Source organism: Mixophyes fleayi, chromosome 4 (genome assembly GCF_038048845.1).
Source record: "Mixophyes fleayi isolate aMixFle1 chromosome 4, aMixFle1.hap1, whole genome shotgun sequence".
Classification (NCBI taxonomy): domain Eukaryota; kingdom Metazoa; phylum Chordata; class Amphibia; order Anura; family Limnodynastidae; genus Mixophyes; species Mixophyes fleayi.
In genome coordinates, this window is record NC_134405.1 from 63,503,679 (window position 1) to 63,526,087 (window position 22,409).

Genomic DNA, 22,409 nt, shown 5'->3' on the forward strand with positions numbered 1-22,409 from the left:
TAGAGAACTACAGTAAAGCAAAGGACCACTAATCAAAATGATAGATAATAACACTATGAAATCATTCCAACAAATTTACAATAACACTAAGATATAATACTAAACAGTAAACAATAATGCAGGAGATTAAACATTTATAAGAAGGATTTAATGTTAATAGAGTTAATATTTAGAAACAATGCTACCGATCAATAAAAAGCAACAGGAATGTGATAGTCAGTTTTTTTGTAGTCTGTCTGTTGAATAAAGCAGTCTTATACACAGTACCACAACATATCATATTAGCCTACTCTCCCAAAATGTCCGGGAGGTTCCCGAATTTCGAGGATTCCTGCCAGACTCCTGGATGAGTAGGTATCTTCCCAGACCGTGATAGAGGTGGAGCTTAATTATGTAATTTCACGCCATTAAGTTTCGCCTCCTGTCATGAAATGCCGTGATTTTTGGCATTTCCCAGCAGGGCAAAGGGACTATGGTGACGCATGGCGTCACAGCACCACCTCCTACCTCCTGTCACATGATCTCTCCTCCGAAAGAAATTTCAAAAGTTGGCAAGTATGACATAGACACAGGCACAGGAGACAGCTCACCAAGATAAGAGTTTGTTGCCCTGTCATCAGAGCACATAGTCAGAGTTCTATAATATGTACAGTAAGGAGATATAGACATCAAAGCAATTTCTTTTATCTTACATATTTGCGAAAGTTGCTATAAAACTGTATGATTAGTGCACATCTAATATGTCAACCACAAAAAATTATTGGTCCAATGGAAACCATAGTAACCTTATATCTCCCTAATATATGTATATTTAATAGTGATGTTTCATGTCTGCATAGGTAAATTTATACTCTGTTGATTGCATGTATTATATGATTCTGCGATATGTGAGAGGAAAATTTTGGCTTGTATAAGAATTTCTGGCTACTCTTCAAAATACTGTGGTTCACACCCAGCTGCCAAGTTCCCCCTTCATATACACTGCATTTACACTGTGCTTCTGAGAGACCTCAAAGTTCTCAAGAGAGACCAGATTAACTTGTAGTGATTAATCCCTTGTCACATACATGTCACGTGGGCACAGGTGAGTGCTGTTTGCGACACTCAATCTTTCACTCCTGCCAACTTATCTCCCTATTGACCTGGCATTTCACTGCTGACTCCACAACATTTATCCTTCTTCTCAACTCTCTCATCCCTCCACCATCCCATGTCCTATCTTCTCCCTCCATCCTTGAATCAGACATTTCTTCCACCACCTATCCACTTTCTCTACCTCCCCTAACATCTCAGCTTTATTCTTCCCTTCCCTTCCCCTATCTAAAGCTAGGTACACACTACACAGTTTTCATCCAATAATTGGCTAAATCAGCTGACATATAACTGCTCGTTCAAAAGTCGGGTCAGTGTGTGCAGTGACACGATGGTCGAAAGTCTGCCCAAATGGACGATTGTCGCCTCATTTGGTTGGTCGTACCGTTTAATATTTTCTTTCCAATCTCGTTTCCGTTGTGTACTGTGTATAAACTTCCGACCGATCCACAACAGTGAGTATGAAATTACAGTCATTGCTCACGACAGGATGGCTGTAAAAAGTCGCTAAAGGGGCGTCCGCTCTTCCCTTTATCGTCCTAAACAAGGCTAGTGTGTATGCAGTCCATGGGCCGAGCGATCGGAACATCGATCGCATGTAAAATCGATCGGCATAAAAAGTTGGTGGAAAATTCTGTAGTGTGTACCCAGCTTAACACAGCTCCAGCCTAAATCACTTTCCAATGTTTACATATTCTAATAATATCCAGAGATACAGAGATGCAAACACATGCATACTCTTATTCAGGATTATAAAACTGCCCCCGGAAATTTCCTCCTTGCAATTTTGCACGGGACTGCAGGTCTGGCTATAAATGTACAGAGTGGAAAGACTAAAAATTTTATTTAAACGTTGAGTCTATTGTCACTTTGGGACCACACCTTCTCCTAAGATCTGGCCACATTTACAGTATGTCTTAAATTAATCATGAGTGTGAAGGGACATCAAGACTGTCTTCATTACATGTGTCACTATTATTTATTAAAATATTATTTTGTATATAACCTGCACGTGGAAGCAAATTTCGCAGGGAATAAAACGGCTTTGCAGCCCCCTGCTAAACAAAGAACAACCCTTTAAATGTGCCCTTTCTACACATTCATTCTCATATACATATCTCAAAACGCAACACAAAATCTGCTTTTTGCATGCTAATGTACTGTATGGCCACGTGCACAAATGCAAAGAATACCACGATTTGCCAAGCTTTTCCATTAGAAGATGCATCATTTGCAATTCCATGAATAAATGGATGAACATTACCAAAAATAAAAACACTGGACCTGATTAATGTTTGGACACAACCTGCGGCAACTTAGCGCAAGATCTTTCTGAGCATGCGCAGGGCTGTTTCACGCAAGATACGGCACATAAATGGACTTCTGTCTGTTCATGAATCAGGCCCATGATATCCTTGGTCATTGTGCTGTTGGCTTGCAGTTTTGCACGTTCAGAAATTACCTGTATTGTAGTTGTAACAAATAATAAGTAAACATGTTCCAAATAGTTTACATATTTGTGCTTTTATTTGGTAATAAATAACTAGATATTTACCATATAAACTGAGCAATATATTTTCACTCTACTGTCTAGTGCCCCACACTGTTTTACCACCATAAAAGCAGAATATATAACTCTTATAGGCAAAACCTGTCATATGTATTTGTCATAAGCCGCCTGGTATGATTAAAGCTTTCCTGTTTCCTTGGGGGTTGAAGAGAGATTCTCTTAAATCCAATGTTAAGAAGACTCCCATACAGCTCATCATCCATTACAAATTCAAAGAACTGTCTTGGATTCGTGCTGGATGTCACAGTCACTTCTGAGTCACCTTTCTCTGAGGTGCTGATGTACAATCCTTGGGCTATAGCTGACTCAAACGTAGTATTTGCTGTGCCTCCAGCTCGAAAAAACAGGAATCGTTTTGTAGATTCATCTATTTGGTCAAGGTTTTGAATTGTCTAAATAAAAAAAATAAAAAAAATAAATATAGAAAAAAAAAAACAAATGAAAAAAATAAAATAAAATATATATATATATCTATATATATATATATCTATATATATATATCTATATATATATATATATATATATATATATATTATAATTTTTTTAGTACACGTGAGAATATGACTTGGTTAAGGTTCGGAAAAATCAATAATGAATATGGTACACTATTCACTTTGTGGAATACTCTGATTGTTTCTCATGCACATAATGCAACATTGTGCTAAAACAAATAAAATTATGGACTTACTCAGACATGCTTAAATGATGTTGCCTAATTAAAATGCTTAGTGCAACCTAAAGTAGGACTTCTGCTTTTCATGGTTATAGGTATTGCTAAGGGACGTCAACGATTGAAATGATAGCAACAGTATGTTTCCAAGTTTTCAACAAGTGATTTCAGTCAAAACGCTTATTTTGGATATCAGGATTTATTCCAGTAAATTGTAATACCCAGCATTATTATTTTAATTAGATAAATTACATTATAAACAGAATCCATAAGGGAGGATTGATTTTTATCTCATTATACATAATAATTTGTACACTCGTTCACATGGTAGAGCACTTTGAAGCTATTGGCATGCAAAGCACACTATATTCTAAGTTCAGCTTCATTTAGACTGTAAGCTCGGGGGCCGGGACTGATGTGAGTGAGTTCTCTGTACAGCGCTGCAGAATTGGTGGCGCTATATAAATAAATGGTGATGATGATGATACTGCACTATCATGCCTGCTAACCTGACTCTTTTTCACCGTGAGATAATACAATGTTTTTTGTTTTTTCCACTAAATTTCTAATTGCAGTAATATGGGTTAAAGGTGTTTACTGATATTAAAAAAATGCCTTTAACTCCAGATAATAGACTCAGCCCAGGTCATTGTAATTGGAAAACAAGTATAACAAGCATGAGTATTAGCTCAATGGGTAAAGGCATCAGGTGGGTAGGCATCAGGTATACATTTTCCCAGGCTGGCCTCTTCCATAAAGCTCCCCTTGTCATGACAGCTCGTGAGACAGAAACAATGTGACTTGAATAGGGCTGTCAACTCATTGTTTAATGTGACATATATCCCTTTTTCTCATGGGCAGTATTATTGTACTAGTGTTATAGTGCACAAAGGGCCTTGGGGCTATTTATATTTATTCTCCACACTTTGCACCAATTTGTAATGTTACACCTACCTCCTCGGGGCACCTTTGCCTAGCTCAGACTCCTTACATTACTGGGCTGTACGGGAGGCAAAGGGGTCCTTACATATACAAGTTTAAAACAAAAACAAACAAAAACAAAGTTGGTATAAACAAGGGTATTAGAACATTTCTCATTAAAATCCACACTTTTTTCACACCTTCCACAGGAGTTGACTCTTCATGACTTGGAGAAAGCACATTCTCTCCAGCCAATTACACTTCACAGTCCTTTTCCTCAATCTTCACTGTTTGAGGCATTATTTCTACCCATAAGTCACCAGTCCCATGTCCTTACGTTAAATTAGTGTCTCTGAGGTTACACATTACTCGTGGTTTGAGTCAATTTAACGTCATGTTGATTTTTTCTTGGTAACATAATTTTCTCACCTGTCCTCCTCTGTCTCACATCTGCAATTCACTATACAATAAGGACCCTAGTTCAAGCACTGATTAAAATGCTACCACTCTCTGGGGTTTTAAGTCAGGTCTTATTATTGACTACAGATCTGTTTCTCCTGGGTTCTCTCTCACAGCTCAATTCTCTGGCTCCTCATAGGAGTATTTGGAGTTTCCCTCCATGCTTCCCACAAGGCTATCTCCATTGCTCACTTCCTTCCTTCCTCCTCAAATTTCACATATCGACCTCTTTTATTATTTCTCCACTTCTTGAATTGGGACTACTCATAACCCTCTAATGGGCGTTACAAACACATATGATTTAAACAGGTTCTGGGGATCAAGTGAGATGAAAACATGTACCTCACATTAAAAATTATGTTTTCTACTTCCCCCGATATGCTCTTATTTATATAGATGAAGCCAAATGGAGAGTGGGTTTCTTTCTTTGCTAGAACTATTATAAGTGAACAAACCATAAATAGAACTTACATGGCTATTTACTCACTGGTCTATTCCCTCACTTACATACAGTACAGTCGGGAGCAGAAGAATGTTCTGTATGTGTCCTATTTAAGTGTACATGTCACAGTAGAGGGATCTCTGTTGTGGGTGGAACCAATATTAAAAAGAATGCAATTTATTTCACAAGGAACTTGTTGCAACAATGAGGCATGAGGCACGTAGTGGCTCGTCTCTCAGTAATCTCATTAAATCCTGTTTGATTGAAAGGCTGAATATTTGTCCAACCCCTGAAGTGGCTACTTTCATTACATATAGCCTATACGCATTCTTTAATATTAACATGTGAGGAATGCTAATGAACATTTGGCCTACATTTGTTGGTCCAATATATCAAATATTTCCAGCTCTCCACTGATCTACAGCACCTGGTTATCCACTAGGTCCTCAGCTTGCCATGGATAAACAACTCACCTCTAGTTGCAGACCACCAGATTGATTACAGGACAGATAGAGGTTTTCACTTTTAATTTTCAAAGTAGTTGGCTTTTTTCCATCATTTGTTTCCATCGAAACATAGTTAGATATTTCAAATGTGGCTGTAAAATCAAAATACAAAAGGCAGCAATTATAGTTCAGTATAAAGTACTGTTCTATTTGCCAATAACATACAGAATGGTGAAGCTGGCAAAACAGAATATTTAGGCAACTATAGTGGGCACTGTCAAGTCAGTAGTGTGGAAACCAGGCTGTGAGTTTGGACTCGAGTGAATAAGACACAAGGACATTTGTCCTCATCTTGCTGTGTTAGTTTATTGTAATTTGTGTTCATATGCGGTTGCTAACACACTATGCATATTATATTCAATGCATATTTTAGGCTATTTGTTATATGCTAGACAGATTTGTTCTTAAATTTCGGCAGGTGGAGGACAGAACAAGACATCTGGGCTAAACAATGAGCGTAACAAACTCCATATCATTTACTTAGTCATCTGGTCAACAAGGCCATACCCTTGCCCAGACTCCTAGACACCCTCCCCCCAGGGAACCAACTGTCCCCAGCCAAGAGGGGGAGGACACTTCGGGATTAGCCCTATCATTTTACCACCTACCACAAGATAGCTACCGCCCTAATACGCCCCCATTAGCTCCATCAACATGGGATTAACAAGGGTTATGTAACCTGTGCCTTTGGGTCATAGAGGGAGATCTGTTTTTGTGGTGAGTAGGAACTGTGCTTTCTCCTACCTGATATCTGTCCATCAACTCGATTGTTCTGCCATCTGCTGAAAAAACTACGCTTTGGTTGCAAAGATTTGCCTAGGTGATTTTCAAAGAACCCACCAAGATGCACGGTCCTCACAAGTAGTAAGGAGACACAGAAGTTCCAAACAGATAATCTTTACCACCAGAAGTGCAGGAAGAGCACAAAGCAACAATGGACAGTGGCCAGGAACACAGGACAGCAATGAGTGCACAGCAAATACGTACAATGACTTATAAACTGGATGCTCTATTTCCCCATAATCCTGATTCAGGGCTGCTCCCTCGCCCACGTCTGAAACACTGGTCTACAGCACAAACCCATGCTGAAATCAGTGGACCTAAGGAGAATGCCCACACAAAACATGTTTTTTTTAAACATCACCTGACATTCAAGAGTCCAATTGCTCATTTCTTTAGTAGCACTATTAAGGGAGCAGCCAGAGTAGAAAAATGAGGTATGAACCACTTTTAATATCCAGCCAGGCCAAGCAATGAGCATACCTGTTTTGTGTCTATGATATACAAAGGCATTATTCAAAGCCTGATCTTTGTTGACAAGTTACTTCAAGGAACCATTTCCTACCATATACCCCTAAATATTTAGCGTCCAATGTCCCTAAGGCACAGTTCTTTAGCTGATAGGCTAGTGGTACATAAGGTACACAAGTTTTTCAGTTTTACAGCTAGTCCCATTTGGAGAAAGACTTGTTTCATTTATTAGCCACATATCTTGCAGTGACAAGTCATAATGGAATAACTAATGCAGTAGTCTACAACCACAAAGATAAATGTATAACCTTTAAATTAATGCTCTATAGGACTGACCAATTCAATTGACATTCCTGAAAATCCTCAAATTCTTGCTACCTCAGCATAAACCATAGGAGAGAAGAACCGAACTGTGATCCTATCAAGGTCTTGTCCTTTTCCAGGTGATCTCTCCCATGGAATAGTATGAGACAGTCAATACATGTTTCCTAAAAGCTGGGACTAAAAACTGCTGAAACACCTCCCCTGTTTGCTTATGCTTGTTCCTTCAGTACAAATTGGCATTTTAGAGTATGAAATAGGGGTACCTGGGCCCAGCAATATTAAACAAAGATTTCCTGTTCATAATTACAGTGTTTTCAAAAGTTTAGACATAGAGCAATTCTCATCCTGTGCCACCCTTAGATTGGCAAGAAACACAATGGGAAGAGCTAATACATTCCCATTAATGTCAGACAAGGTAACATTAGCAAAGCATCAACTCTACCATTTGTTGTAACATTAGTATGAAGTATGATTAGTTTGGGTGTCTTCCAACTGTCCTTTCATTCCACATACTTGACAGGTAACAAACTCCAATACCAAACTGCCTGGAGGAAATAGGTAGGGTGTCTGGACAGGTAAGCTAGAGAAGTTTTTGACCCCTCTCCTCTTTTCTTTTCATATCACAGTTTTCTTTCAGCTAGTTTCCAGTGGAATCATAGGAGTGAGATTGACCAGGACATCTTTCATGGATGGATGTGTCGTCCATCAGCGATCAGAGTATACTCGACAAATTGGCCTATTTCCATGTTAACAGTCTGATGCAGAAATATTAACTGTGTTAAATGGAGTAGAAGTCCACTAAAGAACTACAAAACTACAATATCAATGTTAGGCTAACGGCTACTTGATACGCTTTTAGAACCAGGCTAATAGAGGTCTTCACCTATAGCAGCTGCCTTTCCCATAGAACTGAACTTGTTCAGAGGTACTCGGTGCCCCCAGTACTTGACTCTAGGGTAGTAAAAGCTTATCAGCATAACCATAGTGCAGGATGGAGGATAACCAGAATACAGAGGGCAGGTACCAAAGACAGTCCAATGGTCGTGGGTCTGTAGCAAGTTGGATAACCAGGAAGTAGGCCAGAGGTCAGGGCAGGTAGCAAACAGGGGTAATGCAGTAAACAGGCAGAGATCAGGGACAGTGAAAAGAAGGAGAGAGCACTACTCAAAACGAGGGCAGACTAGATATATAATTGATGAGTCAAGATGATGGAGGGACATACTGTATCGTATCAGAGATTAATGGTGGAAACACAAAAATAAACATTACACATAAAAACTAAATATTTTATTGATATGCATTAAAAAGGTCAATAAAAAGCGAAATATTGAACAGAATATTAAAATTTCGAAGTTGGTGACTGGCTGATGAATGTGAAATATTAATATCAATAGTATAATCCAGGAGTTCAGTAATGGAATACGCATATGTATATCTGCATCTGAAATTATAGCAATCTGTATATCTCTTCCAAAAAGAGCTTAATAATTGGTGTCCATAGTTGGGCCTCCTAATATACAATCATAGTGCCAAAAATCATTTATGGTTTTTACTCCTGGGATATAATTAGTCCCTTGTTTAATTATATTTATATAAATAGAAGTTCCCAAGTGTTCTCTTTATTTATGTGCTTTACCAGATGGATAACTGAAGAAAATCCCTTATATAGGGAATGGAAAATATGTGCATTTATTATACTGATATAAGGTAAGTATATTCCTTTTTAGTGATGACTGTGTTTAATAAACGAAGACCGATATATAGGAATATATCCAATATTAGTATTTTGAATGTTGGGTATTCATCACTGATATCTGTGTTAATCAATGGCTAATGATAGCTACATAAGCTGTGTCATACATAGATATAAGGTAAGTATATTATTTCTCGATAGCAAATTCCCGTAAAACACGGGAGCCGATGTGTCAGTGTGTGTCCCGGATTAATGCTTCAAAAATCGGCACTAATTACAGGTATCAGTGTTGTTAAACAACCACTGATAATTATATGTGTGATGCCATATGTATTTTCTATATTTCTATTCGTACATGTCCGCCTTAATTTTTTCTCAATGGAAATACGCGGAGACTGATATATGTTAATATCCCTTAAATCGATATTTAAATTAGTAGGCTTAAATCACAAATATTGGTCTCTCAACTGTCCATCTTGGTAAGCAACTAATAAATGTGAAATAAGTCAAATAAATCTTCTGTTTATCTGTCCGTCCCCGTCTGAATGCATGTTTGTACAGCTATTTTCAATTATACATCAGCGCTGCGTGAAGACATTAACTTATTGATATTCCTCGTATATATATATATGTATACATTTTTGGCACTCATAAGTCTCATGTTAAGATTATTATGCTGTTTTGAAAAGTGTCTTCCTTGAATTGGTATAAAGATACTTTGGTAAGTGATTTCAGACCGTGTCACAAATGAGCATACGGCCGGACGGTGAACTGATTAATTAAATTGCAGACGGTGGGTTAATTATGTATGTTGCAACTTCATTATTTCACTTTCCAGCAAAAGCAGGAACAAAGAGATAAACCATATATTGGATTTTCTGTTCTAGGGATTTACTATGTATCTCACGTATAGTTCAAATTTAAATGTGTTATTTAGTCGCAGGTCTCTTAAATTGCTCGGCTTCAGATATACATATTAAATGCTTGATTCAACGAATTTATAATGAAAAGATTCTAAAGGTCCTGTGATAGTGCCTATATTGCAATTTTTATTCGTAGTATCTATGGTTAAGTATGTTAGGGGCACATTTATCATTAATCTGCAAAAGTGAGAAATAGTTATCAATCCTTATCGCAAGGATAAGGATTGAACTATTTCTCAAATTTATTAAAAAGGGAACACAGAAACAGCAGTTCCGAAAAACTGCTGTTTCTGTGCTAGAAAAAAATCACACTTACCCCCCTCTTCGGATGCGCTGTCTCGGGATCTCCTCTTCGTTCCTCTTCTTCCTTCAATTGCGCATGTGCAGTGCACATGCGCACAAAGTCCCCAATCTGTCTCTGCAACTATCGTTGCAGAGAGAGCGCGCTGAGTGACAGGGAGGGATCATGTGATCCCTCCACACATGCGCTGTCCAGCTCTGCTCTTCGGAGCAGAGCTGACAGCAGTGGATTTCTTCAATTCTGATAATGTACGCCAGCATTCTGTTGAATGGTGACTGCTCGCAAAAATGATCAGGAGTGCAAAGCAGCAGATATCCATGATATCTGCTGCGATGCACCTTTAATAAATTTGCGGAGGGCACATCGGGACTTTAATTCCACGGTAAGTGCACAATAGTGCACTACCGTGATTTGTTAAATATGCCCCTTAGAGAGAGTTCTTTAATTTAACAAATTCTGCATTCAAATTCCAAAGATATTTACAAGGGCTTTCATGGCCAACTTAACACTGAACTCCCTATACAGCCTGACATCCTAACTCCTTCTAAAACCTAAACCGACATACGTTTCGCTAAAGCTTCTACTGGGAGGCAACCCGTCTCTTGTTAGGGCTGGCTATTTAAATTAAAATCCTGGCCTGGCCGTTGTCATGGCAACGACCAGGACATCACTTCGCCCCACTCCGTTCCGGCTGTCACCACCTTTCCTAATCAGCGCTGTATCCCAGCAACTGTAGGCAGCCGGGATGCTACCCACAGTCGCCTCCTGCTGCTAATTTCTTTTCACTGGGTCAATGGCTCCTGAATGGTCAGTATTACTATTTAAGATGGGAGGGCTTCGATCCCCTGACGGTTATAACGTCTGTGTACTGTTAAATTGCCAACCAGCTCTGTCCTGTTCTATCCTGTGGATACTCTGTATTTCACCTGATTCCTGTTATGACCTTTGGCTTTGACCCTGCATGGATGCTGATTGTCCCTGATGAGTACAGACGAGTAAGGAAGGAAGTAATGAGGGGGAGATAGTGATAGAAGAGGGTGAGATTGGATGGGTGAGGGAGAAGAAGTTTATGGAGAAAGGTAGAGGAAGCAAATAAGAGAACCCACAAAGGTATATGGGGTAGGTGAGTTGTGGTGCAGAGTGAGAAATGTGAGTATGAGTGAGTTGAGGTAAGAGTGCAGACCAAATCCAGTTCAAACATCACTTATAACTCCACATCTAAGCATGGAGTTATGGTGCAAGTAGAACGCATGTGCTATAACAATAGCAACCAATCACATTAGCTTTTATTAGTATGTGTAAAATAGATTGCTAAAAGCAGATATCTGATTGGTTGCTTTGAGTTACAGCACCTATTTACTCTTTGTGCTATGTTATTATATAAGCAAAAGCGTAACTACCATAGAAGCTGGGGCAGCTGCTGGGGGGTGAGCGGGCGGGGGGGTTCTTTCTTCTCAATGTCACAAGTTTATTTGTGAGTTTCTTCTACATTTATACATTGGAGGCCCTTACAAAATTTTGTTCAGTCCAGCAAATTTCAGAATTTCTTAAACTTACTTGTGTGTGTGTGTATAGACAGTGTGGTTGCAGGTTGTGGAAGCTGAGATATGTGAAAACACCAGATTGCCATTAAACAATGATAAATGTTAACAAAAGTCCCCCAATGTCTTGATTATATAGTTGAGAAATAAAAAATGCTGTAGAAAGACTAGTCCAAACAAGATGTTCATCTTAAGATTCCTTCACTTCAGCCCCAGAGAGCCCACAAGAATTTTCATTCTGTCAGCCAGGAGGTTCCAAAGCAGCGGAGGATGGACACAAGGCAGCAGAGGAAGGGCACAAGGCAGTAGAGGAAGGACACAAGGCAACAGAGGAAGGACACAAGGCAGCAGAGGAAGAGTACAAGGCACCAGAGGATGGACACAGGGCAGCAGAGGATGAACACAGGGCAGCAGCGGATGGACACAAGGCAGCAGAGGAAGGACACAGGGCAGCAGAGGAAGGACACAAGGCAGCAGAGGAAGGACACAAGGCAGCAGAGGAAGGACACAGGGCAGCAGAGGAAGGACACAGGGCAGCAGAAGAAGGACACAAGGTAGCAGAGGAAGGACACAAGGCAGCAGAGGATGGACACAGGGCAGCAGAGGATGGACACAGGGCAGCAGAGGATGGACACATGGCAGCAGAGGATGGACACAGGGCAGCAGAGGAAGGACACAGGGCAGCAGAGGAAGGACACAAGGCAGCAGAGGAAGGACACAAGGCAGCAGAGGATGGACACAAGGCAGCAGAGGAAGGACACAGGGCAGCAGAGGAAGGACACAAGGCAGCAGTGGAAGGACACAAGGCAGCAGAGGAAGAATACAAGGCAGCAGAGGATGGACACAAGGCAGCAGAGAAGGGACACAAGGCAGCAGAGGAAGGACACAGGGCAGAAGAGGAAGGACACAGGGCAGCAGAGGAAGGACACAAGGCAGCAGAGGAAGGACACAAGGCAGCAGAGGAAGGACACAGGGCAGCAGAGGAAGGACACAGGGCAGCAGAAGAAGGACACAAGGTAGCAGAGGAAGGACACAAGGCAGCAGAGGAAGGACACAGGGCAGCAGAGGATGGACACAGGGCAGCAGAGGAAGGACACAAGGCAGCAGAGGATGGACACAAGGCAGCAGAGGATGGACACAGGGCAGCAGAGGAAGGACACAGGGCAGCAGAGGAAGGACACAAGGCAGCAGAGGAAGGACACAAGGCAGCAGAGGATGGACACAAGGCAGCAGAGGAAGGACACAGGGCAGCAGAGGAAGGACACAAGGCAGCAGTGGAAGGACACAAGGCAGCAGAGGAAGAATACAAGGCAGCAGAGGATGGACACAAGGCAGCAGAGAAGGGACACAAGGCAGCAGAGGAAGGACACAGGGCAGAAGAGGAAGGACACAGGGCAGAAGAGGAAGGACACAAGGCAGCAGAGGAAGGACACAAGGCAGCAGAGGAAGGACACAGGGCAGCAGAGGAAGGACACAAGGCAGCAGAGGATGGACACAGGGCAGCAGAGGAAGGACATAGGGTAGCAGAGGAAGGACACAGGGCAGCAGAGGATGGACACAGGGCAGCAGAGGATGGACACAGGGCAGCAGAGGAAGGACACAGGGCAGCAGAGGAAGGACACAGGGCAGCAGAGGAAGGACACAGGGCAGCAGAGGAAGGACACAAGGCAGCAGAGGATGGACACAGGGCAGCAGAGGATGGACACAGGGCAGCAGAGGAAGGACACAAGGCAGCAGAGGAAGGACACAAGGCAGCAGGCAGAGAATCCAAGACAGCAGAAATTGACCCTAACTCTACATCCTACCAATGTACCCTGATCTGAAAGAACCATAAGAAATATTTTACAACTATGGGACTTTCCTATGTGGTATGACATCAGCAGGAAATCATGGAAAAGGCTACATGGTCTGAAATCAAGAGGTTAGTGGAATATGGCTTCATACTAGACACTTTTTAGCTATAGGCGTTGTGATAACTACAAATATAGGCTACATATGAAAACAAACAAAATCTGACCTTTCAAGTTTTCATTTGAGCCTACTAATGGTTTTGCAGAAAGTTTTCTTGTGTTTGGATCATACACCATCCATTTGAATCTCAAGTCATGAATTTTGGACAGAAAGCTGCTCAATTTTTTATATATTTCCTTTGCATCTTGTGTTGTTACTTGTATTTCATACCTTCCTTCTAAAATGATAAAGAAAATAAACCAGTTATAATATATAAGGAAAAGATACGTGCAGTTGGCATTCAGGTATGTCCCTTAGCTTATTTTTAGATTTTCACAAACTACCATCTTGTCAAGAGAAGTAACATTTTTATTATACAGTTTGAACCTATTTAAAGTGCACTATTTGCTTACACACAGCAGAAGCATTAAGGGCCTGATTCTAATTCCAACTTGCAAGTAAGTTGCATTTCAAAAGATCGTGGAACTTGTGTATAGTTACGCCTGTATTCAAAAAATCCAAGTGTAACTCGAGATACGTTTCGATTTCAATCTGGGTGTAGAGACACTCTGTATACTTGCCATTCATAGACACACTGTAGTATACATGTATATATATATACATGTGTATATATATATATATATATATATATATATATATATATATAGATATAGATAGATATATATATATATATATATATATATATATATATATATATATATATGTAAAAACTCATATCTAAATGCATACAAATAGTTTTTTAGCCATAAATCTTAATAGTGTAATCATTTATAGAAATAGCTATTTTAACAAAAAAGTGTTGATTTTTACTTTTACTTTATTTACATAAAGGTGATTTTGATGCGTACTGTACATACAAAGTGTCTTTATAGTATAGCTTAGTGGCTTACAGTTGTGCTGCGATAGCTTCTGACATGCATACGTGTACTATTAATTCAAAGACTATGCAGTGCCAGTCATCACTTTCAGCACTTACACCTGTCCTATAGCTGGTACAATGATATGGGTGAAGCCAAGAGCACTTATGAGAAACACAGGACTTGAATTCGCTGCACCTGTGTTCGAATGTCCTCATGAAATGTGTAGTCCACCCCTTCCCTCCCCAGTCCTCCTCTCAAGTTGTAGGCAGTCGTATCATTTGCGTTCAGACATGAATTGCATGCAATTGGGTTCATTGGCGTAATGTCTGTTTCTGGGCAATGCCCAGTGCTATTTCACGCAAGATACACTGCGCAAATGGACGTACGTCCGAACATGAATCAGGCCCTTATTGTGTCATTTATATAGGTTGAACAAGGGTGCAAGTATAGAGGACATCATTTGAACATGTTTCCAGGGGCATAATTAGACATTTCTCGGGTGTGATTAGGAGCGCCACGCGCCATCATCATACAGTTATTGTCACCATGATGTCTGTTCCATCCACAGTCAGTGTCCACTAGGGCAGAGTACTAATTAAATTAGTAGCAATCTTGCACATTATTCTGAATTCTATATAATGATATACTCATAACTTTCCAAACAACTGCCTGGATAAATTAATTATGAAGCCATATTTAGTTTGTACATTAAGACACATTCTTCCCTCTGGGACACAGTCCCATAGTAGGCGCAGGAACTGCTATGCTATAGTAACACAGATGCATGTTACCATAAGAAATTTATAGGGGGAACGCTATATGCCATTAAACAGAAAAGCACTCATTGCTCAGTGCTGAATGCCCTCAAAACCTCCTGATCAAGGGACTTTCTCCTAGTGCCTACTATCCTGTTCTTCCAGGGTCAGTCAGTGCCATGAGTACCTGTTTGCATTGTGCGCAAAGTAAAGGAACGTTCATAGTATTGTATGACCCTGGAACCTCTAGATAGCATGGAGGCATCAGAAGGAAGGAAGTTTGCCTGCTCCTCCAGATTAATGGCTGAGGAGACTACCTAGTTTGTGGCGATGGATTATCTGACAAATATATCACTAGCTATTGGGGGAAATCTCTGTTGAATATATGACTAGCTAGGCCTGGGGGGGGGAATCTATATGCAATATTTGTCTGTCAATAAAGGGTATCTGCACAAAGACATGTAATAGGGGATTTCTGTGCATTAAATGGCTGCAAATTATTATATATATGTCACGAACACCCCAGCCTGTCCCAGATACAGCAATCTGAACAGCTGGCCGTAACTGGCGTCACTTTAATCATTTAACAATGAATACACCTTTTCTGTCACAACGAAGGATTTGTTATGGTGCCCCTACGTTCACCAGAACAACTTATTAATGTCTAACACTTAAATCACATGTTGCATGAGCCTCCCGGGGCTTCGTAAATTCACAAAGAATCATGGAGAATACACTAGATTAAATGTATTTAATCTGAAAAATGTTTCCAAGGCTTATTTACAAAAAGGTAATAAACAGGCATGCAATAAATTTCACAATTGATTTTCAGAAAATAAAATAGGAAATAAAAACCAGAGTCCCTACTTAGAAATTGGCGTGTGAGGAGTACACATTGAGAAGAATAGCACATTTCAGTCTTGATAGACCCCCTCAAAGAAATGAACACTGTGCTACTGATACAAGGGATTTTTAAACCATTTCTTGTTGGCTCTTCACCCCCCCCCCCCCCCCCCCCACCCTGGGAATTTTATTTTCACCTAAGTTAGATGGATTCCCAAAATGACAAAGGGCTTTCAAAGTAAATTATGGATGTCCTGAGACGTAGCATTTTCACAGGTCCTGAGTGCTGACTTCTGCTCGTTCGTCCTGGCTAGGTGTAACTCGTCTGCATACACAAACTACTCAGAGATCTTATCTGTACCTGGGCCTGGCTACTTTCACAAGACCATTGACACTTGCCTAGGTCAGACTCAGGTCAGTTAACAAAATACACTTTGAAAGGTGACATAAAATATTCAGAGTCTTATACATTAATTCAACAGAAAATAACAATCAGTCATTAGATATACTACATTTCTTCACAATATATATATAATGGTTGGAAATGTGGGTATGTATGTGCACCCAAGCATTTTAAAGCAATACTTATTTTACCTCTTGAATCAAATTTCTTCACCATATCCATCAAGTTTCGAGGCCTGATAGGTGGAGGATGTGGAAGAGGTCCTATGTCCTCACGAAGAGATATGTAGGGAGGAGTTGAGTAGGTTATGATTGGAGGCACAATCCAGCCAGACATGTCACAAATATTGGTCTCTAGCTGGTAGTAGTCCATGGGTCCTTATGTTAAGCCTGGGGAAAAACAAAACTTTTGAAAAAGGTTGAAGAAGTTCAAGCTTGTTCACATTTGTGTTTCTAATGCATTCTTATGTCTGAAAAATGTATTAAAAACACCATGCAGACTTGCTGAGTATTTCATATGTAAAACATTAAGTTCTCATTGCTTTCTATTCTTTATTGGAGAAATTTGCATGCTGTTTTATTTTTACAAATCGGAATGTTCAAAATTACATTAATTTGTTTTCGTTTGGATCAGTTCTTTATCAACATTTCATGTGTGCAAACTACTAGAAATTTGGTTTAAAAACCATTATGTATGAATAAACTCTAAATCATATATAGGCCCATTCTTCTTGGTTTAATACAATGGATGGATGGTTCGATCATAAACGAATGTGGACCTATCACTTGAGTAGACAATGGCGTTCATTTATGACAGGCAGAAAATGCCTGGCACAGAACTATTTCTACAATATAGGCAAACACAGAAATATGTTGATTTGGTTTAATCTGCTCAATTCACTTAATTTCTTGATTGTAGTTCCACTGCTATAAGAAAAAAATGAAAAGTTACCATAATATTTTGGGGGATGGGGCAATAGCATTAATAATCTTAAAGAGATATATTTATAAATACGGTAAATATATTTAGTAAAAAAAAATTCAGAGCTCATCTCGATTGACTCCATTCTGAGATGTTATTAACAGTGATTTTCAGCACAGCATCTACTATGCAAAAGCTCTCTTCTGTGGTACCCTCACTAAATATATGGAGTAAAGCAAAAAAGACACCCATTTTCACCGGAAATATGTTTTTTTCAAGTGTGGAGTTTCCCAATAGTGGAAATCAGCCCCATGCTGGTTATTGCAGGGTTGTTTCCTCTATCATAAGACTGCTGCAAAAAGAAACTGCATGCCCCCTTCTCAAAGACTACCAGCCCTGTGTTTCAGCCACTCTGGGCTCGGCGGGCAGGAGTAATCAAAAATATTTGGGACCCCTGGGTACCTAAGATCCAGCTTACTATACCAAAAGTATATATAAGTTTAAATAAGTCATACAACACACAGAGACACCCATTTTAGAATAAAGTTTAATTGAATAAATCACTGCCTTAAACCCGCATTCACCACTTTATTATAGAATAATATCTTTCTTTGTTCTGGGTTCAATGGGAAATTCTTCTGTCTTTGTAATCCAATTCGAAAAAAATAAACCCTAAAAGTCGAAGCGACTGCTCACTATGAACACTTGATGCTAAATAACTGTGAACTGTAGAAAGCCATTATGACGAAGAGCAAAGATTTTATTTATACTTTAATTAATGAGGTGTTTCAATTGAGTGGTGAGTGTTTTATTCAATTAAACGTTATTTTAAAATATATCACTGTAATGCTTTTTTGTTATTTTTTGGAACTACATATTCCAGCATGCACTAGAGTCAGCACTCTGTAAGGCTTTATAAGCAGACACGCAGGAGCATCCAGCAAACTTATGTAATCTTGATGCTTAACACAATCATTGGACTATAGGTTGCCTAGTTGCCTGCCACCAGTGAATTATCTTTTGAATAAGATGGAGTGCATCCAATCAGAACAGACAATGGGGCTGATGCAGAGTTGGCTGTAGTTGGGCCCAGGACCTGATTATCCAATAGGCTGCCTAGGCTGCAGCCTTGAGAACTAGGCTTTGGGGGGGGGGGGAGCAAAATTTTTAGTGGTGCAAAATTTGGCAGGGAAAGGTATAAACTGAAATTAATTTTAAAATATAAGAGAATAGTTGTACTCCAAAAGTAAAAAGAAATCATCAAAGAAAAATGTAAGTTTTTATCTAGACAAATTCCAATGGTAAAGGCTGAAGACAATGAGTCGTCCTTGAGCGATGCTTGAGGATAAGCAAGTGGGAGAGACAAAGATGGCAACAGGCACAAGTGTGACAGCCCTTTCTCCTTCATATCTTTTCCCCAGTGCCGATCATTCAAGTCTCCGCTCTGCTATACAGTTCTGATTTTAATGAAAACAAAATGAGTGACAAAGATTGCCGTGACCCTTTTAAAAAGCCAAATGACTGTGATCTGTAGAAATCCTTTAGCCTCTCAACCAGTCACAAGCATTTTCAAAGAGTGGCTGCTTGTGATTGGCTTAGGATTGTGCTAAGGGAAGGCCTGGTCAATTTAGGTCACAGTCATTCAGTGGCTGGTGATGTTTTTTTATTTTTTGTCTCCCATTGGATTACAAAGCCAAAATAATAGATTATGATGAAGAGCAAATAGATAATACTCTATTTTACTTTAATTAATAAGGTGTTTCAGTGAGTGGTGAGTGTTTTATTCAATTAAACGTTATTTTAAAATATATTACTATGATACTTTTTTATTATTTTGGAACTACATATTCCAGCATGCACTAGAGCAGGGTTTCCCAAACCCAGTCCTCAGGGCTCCCTAACAGTGCAGGTTTTCCATATCTCCTTGCTGGAGCACAGGTGTAGTCATTACTGACTGACACATTGTAATAGATCTACAGGTGGTCCTAATTATGTCACATGTGATCTGGAAAACCTGCACTGTTGGGGAGCCCTGAGGACTGGGTTTGGGAAACCCTGTACTAGAGACATTCAGTGGAAAGGAATTTTGATACTTGTGGTTCAACAAAATAATTAATAGTCAGGAAATGTATACATTATTTACAGGACAAGAGGATGGGGAGTTGTGTGCAATTATGCGGTCTGTGCTGATCAGCTTACAAAAAGCTGTGCCCTGCCCCTAAGGAGCGTGAAAAATGTTTCATGTTTCGTTGTTTCTTTCTGATAGGTGCACACCGCCTCTTTAATAGGTGATTTCACAGGTACTCAGTACCCATTATAGATTTAAGTTGGTGTTTACTGGGCTGATTGCTTTAATCAGGGATAAAAGAGAACAAGATGTCAGGGTTACACAATTAGCATATGCAGATATCAAACTTTTCATGTTTAGCCAATAAGGTCATTGATATTCTAGTATCCTGGATACGACTCCTAGGCACCGCCTCCACGGGGAGCCAATGGTCCTCGACCACCATGGGTGAGGACACTCAGGGTTAAATCTTATCATTTCCCCACCTATCACAGTCTGGCTACTGCCCCTAATGCACCCACCACTGTGGGAATATTGAAGGGGATATAACCTGTGTCTGGGTTTACTGAGAGGTGTTCGTGGATTGGTGACCAGGAACTGCGCTTCTGTCACATGTGTAGGGTGTGTCTGTCTGTACGACCGTCTATGAAATAAATTGCGTTTTGGTTGCAATAATCTGCCTAGGTAACTTCAAAGAACCCATTAGAACGTGCAGTCCTCACACTACCCTACTACTGGTACAACAGTTGTGTTGTATGTAATAGACCTAATTCTAGCCCTCAAAAGTTCAACTAAATACCATGGGACCGATTCAATTGACAGCCTGACCTAATGCAGTGTTACCCAATTTTAACACTATTTTTGGTCATTTTGGAGCGCGGATATTTAACCCACAATTTAATTCCTGATGTTACGATCCCTATTTGTTCACCAAACTTGCATATCGTGGTGAGATTGAGCCTCATTTTAAAGTATAGCCAAATGTTTAGGGGGCAAATCAATTCTATTTTATCGCAGCGTGTAATTGGCAGTATTATCTCGCACCTCTATAGGCCGGGTTAAAAAAAATAAAAGTAGAGAAAAAGTATTGAAACCAAACCCTCCCCTCCCATAAAATTCGCATTCACCTAGGATTAACGCACAGGCGTGGCGTTTACTGATTTAAAATTGAATGCCACACAGTGAAACTAAAAATAGACGCGGCTTCTTAAGCTGGGTACACACTACAGAAATTTCAACCAACTTTTTATGCCGAGTGATTTTACATGCGATCGATGGTCCGATCGCTCGGTCCATGGACTGCATACACACTAGCCTTGTTTAGGACGATAAAGGGAAGAGCTGACATCCCTTTAGCGACTTTTTACAGCCATGTTGTCGTGAGCAAGTACTGTAATTTCGTACTCACTGTTGTGGATCGGTCGGAAGTTTATACACACTACACAGCGGAAACGAGATTGGAACGAAAATATTAAACGGTACGACCAACCAAATGAGGCGACAATCGTCCATTTGGGCAGACTTTCGACCATCGTGTCACTGCACACACTGACCCGACTTTTGAACGAGCGGTCCTATGTTGGCTGATTTAGCCGATTATTGGATGAAAACTGTGTAGTGTGTACCTGCGCGAATATATTTTGTACTTTAAGCGCAGCGTTACCAAAAATTAAGGAGATGAATTGAATCCAGTGGTAATCATCTTAATGGTGACGAGAATCTTGACACGCTTAACACCTACACCAAAATTCCGATTTGAAGAAAAAATTAATCCAATATAAACAGACTTACCTGAAACTTCAGACTTACCTGATATAGATGGCAGCGCATGCTGACAGGTGGTCATTCCGAAGAGCCAGCTGGCCAGCACTTCAGTTTCACGTCAATGCACCCTACATTAATGTCAATTTAAAATGGCAACGTCTGGACCCCGCAGGGTAAGTGTTTAACTGTCAGTTTCCACGGCGTCAGTGTCATTGCGGCTGTTAAAGGGGCGATACAAGGGCGCGTGTGCTGAACAATGGTTTTCACTAAGTCATGGATATTGTACAGTACGCACGTCCTTACATCGCCCCTTTAACAGCCACAATGACACTGTCGCCTTGAAAACTGATGTCTTCCTTAGGAGCTGAGATGTTCAAGCGTCGAAATGGATGTACTACACCTGTGACTGTCAGCATGTCAGACATCAGTGTTTCGGGATCCTACAGTCGTGGTAAGGAGTGTTGGGTTTTAGTATGCCGTAATTTAGTACCCAACCAAAATAAATTGGCCCTTATCTGTCTGTCAAAAAACACACAAATAGAGAACAGTGTGAAATATAAGAAATGCCACTTACCTGTACTATTATGTGTGCCGTCTGATTGTTTTCTAGTATGATGATTGTCTTTTGTACTTCCTGATATGGGTGTATATGTTAAAATAATATGATGACTGTCTTCAATACTTCCTGATATGGGTGTATATGTTAATGTTGATGCTGGCAAATATAATATTAGTCAGCAAGTTTGTCTTAGCGCATATTAATTAGTGATGATGGGTGTGGGATTACAGACATAGATAATTATAGGGGAAATGTATTTTTGAATGTACATTTGTACTAACGATTTGGCTGCTGATACACATTCTCAGCAATTGTATATACAAAAGCCCAAAACTAATGGACCAGTCACATATACATAGTGGAGGCAGCCATTTTTGTCATGTCACAATTTCTTAGTGAGAACATGGGCTGCATTTTTAATCAACTCAATTCAGAAAACGTGGACTTCCAGTGTGTGTATGTGATGGGTCCACTGAAGTCAATAGAGTGGGAAGTCTAAACAGTGTGCTGTCAGTTTCTAATACAAACATTGATTTCACAGAGCTATGGTTCTATCAACAGCTTGAGAAGTA

At 40.0% G+C, this 22,409-nt stretch overlaps 1 protein-coding gene across 1 annotated transcript; it reads right to left on the minus strand.

The window, feature by feature from the left end:
* Positions 1-2,597: 2,597 nt before the first annotated feature.
* On the minus strand, positions 2,598-21,922 carry LOC142151541 (interleukin-1 beta-like). Its single transcript, XM_075207290.1, has 5 exons — positions 21,853-21,922; positions 16,717-16,914; positions 13,711-13,881; positions 5,628-5,752; positions 2,598-3,054 (listed from the first exon to the last, which is right to left on the minus strand). Exons 2-5 carry the CDS (start codon positions 16,895-16,897, stop codon positions 2,731-2,733), a joined length of 801 nt encoding a protein of 266 aa, XP_075063391.1. The 5' UTR covers positions 16,898-16,914; positions 21,853-21,922; the 3' UTR covers positions 2,598-2,730.
* Positions 21,923-22,409: the final 487 nt, after the last annotated feature.

What these genes read in the sequence shown, in the direction of transcription:
- LOC142151541 (XM_075207290.1), bottom strand. Translation starts at nt 16,897, where the DNA reads ATGGACTACTACCAGCTAGAGACCAATATTTGTGACATGTCTGGCTGG. An exon ending in GAAGAAATTTGATTCAAGAG is followed by an intron (nt 13,882 to 16,716) that starts GTAAAATAAGTA and finishes TTATCATTTTAG; the next exon opens with AAGGAAGGTATGAAATACAA. An exon ending in CTCAAATGAAAACTTGAAAG is followed by an intron (nt 5,753 to 13,710) that starts GTCAGATTTTGT and finishes TTGATTTTACAG; the next exon opens with CCACATTTGAAATATCTAAC.